General features: G+C 51.2%; 1 protein-coding gene across 1 annotated transcript; it reads left to right on the top strand.

Annotated features, from left to right (window-relative positions):
• Positions 1 to 1,078: 1,078 nt before the first annotated feature.
• On the top strand, positions 1,079 to 2,392 carry LOC123451152 (dof zinc finger protein DOF3.1-like). Its single transcript, XM_045128158.1, has one exon. The coding sequence runs from the start codon at positions 1,254 to 1,256 to the stop codon at positions 2,055 to 2,057; it is 804 nt and encodes a 267-aa protein (XP_044984093.1). The 5' UTR covers positions 1,079 to 1,253; the 3' UTR covers positions 2,058 to 2,392.
• The last annotated feature ends 1,839 nt before the right edge of the window (positions 2,393 to 4,231 follow it).

Genomic DNA, 4,231 nt, shown 5'->3' with positions numbered 1-4,231 from the left:
TGAACGTCATGTGGTGCCGCTGCCCAAAGTCAAATTCAGCTATTTAAATTGGTCGGTGTCCATCAACCCTAACACATCCACCTCTTACTTCTCTGCGTCGCCACCCAAGCCCGTCTGAAGATCACCACCTATGTGATGCTCACGCCGGAGCGCCAGATACAGATTAAGGTGAAGATCCCGGCTAGGCGTGCCGCCTGCATCGCTGTCGGGCTGCCTCCGGACTCGTCGAAGCCAGCCGAGAAGGAAGAGGGGGAGGAAGGAGAGCAGTTGCGGAGACGTGGCAGATCCAAAGAAGGACGAGGCAAAGCAGCCTGTTCCCGGGGTTGAACATGGCGGAGGCGGAGGCAAAGTTCGCCGTCACTCAAGCCGAGGAGACGGCGGAGCAGGAGACCATCCTAGAGTCCATCCAGAATGAGACCTGTGTGAAGGCCAACCGGCAGTTCCACCGACAGCAGCACGCGGAGGCCGATGCGCTCTTTAACAAACTCGGTGCGGAGATAGGGAAAGGGGAGGCCGGAGCAGAGTAGCCGGAAGCGTCCAAGGGTTGCAACTGCCCCGCAGGTATCCGTCGACGCGCATGAAAATAGACGACATCTCTGACGAAAAGTAGCTAGATGATCTACATTGTTAGTAGGTTTTTTGGTTTGCAATGTTTCGTATGGATTTAAGAATCTAATATGAAATGTTTGGATACGGTTGCCTTAAATGTCCGATCATCCTGCAGATACGAACGGACTCGTCCGTCCATAAATGTTTGAAGGGTCATGTACGTGGTTGTAGATGGTCTGGTAGAGTATGCAAGCAAAACTCTTCACAGAATTTAAGATAAATGCATTTACTTTTACTGTAGAGAATGTGGGGTTTCAAAACTGTCTGGTGCGGGGAGCACACACGTCAGCATTCTGGTAGCTCACAGGATTCCCTTGTCCTGCAAAGATCGAAAGCAACTCTACATGGTCAGTCCCTGCACCCTGCGTACTCATCCGCTCAGCCTTGTGTCACCCACCGTACCATCACCTACAACGCCTACTATCCAATTCCAACAGACTCCACACACCTTCTCTCGCTCGCTCGCTCGCTTGCTCGCTCTGGTTCACGCCGTGTGTAGTGTATATATACACGCCCTCGCACTTCAATCCCAAAACAGCAAAACCCACTGGTATCTAGCCAAGTTAGCTCGAGCTCCATTGTCATAATACGAGCGTCTGGATACCCACATTGCACTCGCAGGGGCAGGGCCAACCTCGAACGCCATGGAAGGTCCTCTGCACCACCAGCTGGCCCCCATGCAGCAAGCGTCGCTGCTCGCCCATCCTCAGAACTGCAAGCACGACGCCACGGCGGTGATGGCCATGCCCTGCCTCCAGCAGCAGCAGCAGCAGCAGCAGCAGCTGATGCGGCTGCAGCCGGCGGCGGCGAACCCGAACACGCCGTCGGGCGCGGCGCGGGAGCAGTGCCCGCGGTGCGCGTCGCACGACACCAAGTTCTGCTACTACAACAACTACAACACGTCGCAGCCGCGCCACTTCTGCCGCGCCTGCCGCCGCTACTGGACGCTCGGGGGCTCCCTCCGCAACGTCCCCATCGGGGGCTCCAGCCGCAAGCGCCTGCGCCCGGCGCCGCAGCAGGCGATGCGCCGCCCGCCCGTCCAGTTCGGCGCGCCTCCGCCGCCGATGCCGGCGCACTCGCACTCCCAGCAGCAGGCTCCGCAAGGCGGCCTTCTCAGCTCGCTGTTCGCGCTCGGCGGGGCGCCGCTGTTCGAGGGCCGCGTCGGGTTCGACCTCGGCCTCGGCCTGCCCGGCCTGAGCCAGGTGGGGCTCGCCGGCAGCAGCGCCGGGGAGTTCGGCCTGCACTCCCTCGGGCTCCGGGGCGGACATGCAGGGACGTCGGCGCCGATGCTCTGGCCGGCCGCGTTCTTGGACAACGGCAATGTGGACACGTGGAAGGTGTCCGGCGGCGGCGCGGCAGCCATGTGGGCGCCGGAGTTCCCTTCTGCGCCGGCGGTAGCGCAGGTTGGCGGCAACGGCATGTTTCACGGCGGGGCCCAGATAATGTGACAACCGTGAGAGTGGTCAGTAGCTGTGTGCGTAGCGTACGTGACGGCTCATGCATGTGTCTGCTGGATTGTGTGTGTAGGCGTAGTGATTTGTTGTGTGCAAGTGCATGGCTCGTGTCGTGTCTTGTTTACGTAGTACGTAGTGGTGGTACAAGGAGAGGGCCTGTCTAGTTTACAGTTTTGGTTCCACAGGGGTAGAATGGTCTCTCATGTGTGTTAATTATAGGGTGCGTCTCTACAGGTCTGATGGTGTCATTTGTTGGGTACTTAGTTACATGCATGTCGATGTTATTGGTATAATTTACATTTTCTATATATTGCGTTTTGCCTCCTTAATATGTTTTCATCAATCAGATTATTCAGTTCACCGCTTGATCGATCTCCAAAGTGAGAATCAGATTTTTTTTCTTCTTCTATTGCGGGTGATCTTCACAGAATTGAATTGTTAAGACAATCGTACGTGTTTACTCTTTCTTTCTTTTTTTCATCTCTATCAAGTAAATAACAGGGTGTTTACAGGAATGTTTTGGTGTAGGAACAAAATATTCCCTTTTAGTCTCATCTAAACCAAATATAAGGAACTTTTAGGCATTAAAAGTGGGCAATTAGGACTAAAGAAAGAAGTCCTTAAGGGAGAGTGTTTTTGAGACTTTTCCAACAATGCCCTGTTTTTAACGTGTCATTTAATAACCTTTAGTCCATTAATAGGGGTAACATGGTCTTTTAGCACGTCATTTAATAATCTCTCGTCCATGTTTAGTCCGTGAAACCAAACAGATAGGGACTGGAGACTCTTTAATTGGGATAAAAAAAGTCGTAGGACTTTTTAAACAAACAGGGCCTAAACCGTCGATAGCTTGTCCTCTGTCGTGGCACTTTTGCAAAAAAAATGCATGTATTTCTGAGTATTCAACCCGCAGTACGAGATGGGATGAGATTTAAAGTTAGATGGGAGAGAGAAGAGAAGGGAGCGGCGGCAGAGACTCTGCTACTCACCGGCTAGGGGGGGTGGGGGGTGGGGAATATCAAGCGCTTGGGAGCCACGCGCGGCTGCGGCTACGGGTGGTTGGGGACGCGGCCTTAGGTGAGCTGCTTCTACTTTCGCGTGTGAGCGCTGCTCGGCCAAGTACGACAGACGAAGGATTAGGTAAGGGCGGGTTCTGGACACTTCGAGGTAGCCGGCGGAGGCGCTGGCCTTGTTGGAAGGCCGAAGGAGGCGACCGGTGGCGGCTCGTCATGGTTGAAGTGCACGGGAGCGGAGGCAAGTGTTCGGTGACGAGTCGTGTGGGTGCAGATGAGATCCAGTTGTGATGAACAAATAACAACAAACCATGCTGCTCTTTTCCTCTTATCTGAATTTTTTTGCACATGAGATCCAGTCGTGATAAACAAACAGCAGCAGGTTGTGCCGCTCTTTTATCTATCAGAATTTTCGGCAATTCAGATCCATCAAGGATGAGATGGACGAGGTCGTGCTGCTCTTTGGCCCCATAAACTCGTCTGACCACCTCATGATTTATGTATCTGTGCTCCTTTGATGGTTACTTGCTGCTGATCGAACTGCTCCTAAGCCTTACCTCCAATTGTTTGCGAGCCTACTCCTTGGTTTGGGTAAGCTACAAACCTACTACATAGTTCTCAACTTTTTTGTTGCTTAATGATGTTTGCAGATCGAGAGTAAATATGTGAGCTCCAGCAAAACATTTGTGAGTTAGTAACATGTCTACTTTGTGTGTTTTCTCAGATAGCTTCAGATTCGCATAAGTCTCCCTACACCTCGAAGTGCCAACAACCACAAATGCAACAAAATATTTCATTTGTAATCCTTTTCCTAATGGGACCAAATTATCAGGTCACTGCAACTTCATGACAACTAAATTAGTCCTCTCGAAGTGTGATACTTGAATTTATCTATTCATTTTCAGTCAATCTTCAACACTGAATTAAATCTTTTTAAGAGTTATAATGCTTTATTTGTTGATAACCTTTAGCGTAACTTCTTATTTTTGCTTGATTGCCAGATTTTATGAACTTTCCCTTGGTATAAAAAAGTAAATCATTTTATTAGCTTTGGAATGTTACACTTTGCTTTAATTGCTTTGCTAAATGTATGCACTAGCAGAACTTCGGTATCTCATGTGAGGTAACTGGGAAGGACTTGATTGGTGTGTAACA

Source organism: Hordeum vulgare, chromosome 4H (assembly GCF_904849725.1).
Source record: "Hordeum vulgare subsp. vulgare chromosome 4H, MorexV3_pseudomolecules_assembly, whole genome shotgun sequence".
NCBI classification, from domain to species: domain Eukaryota; kingdom Viridiplantae; phylum Streptophyta; class Magnoliopsida; order Poales; family Poaceae; genus Hordeum; species Hordeum vulgare.
This window is presented reverse-complemented; position numbering and strand designations above follow the sequence as displayed.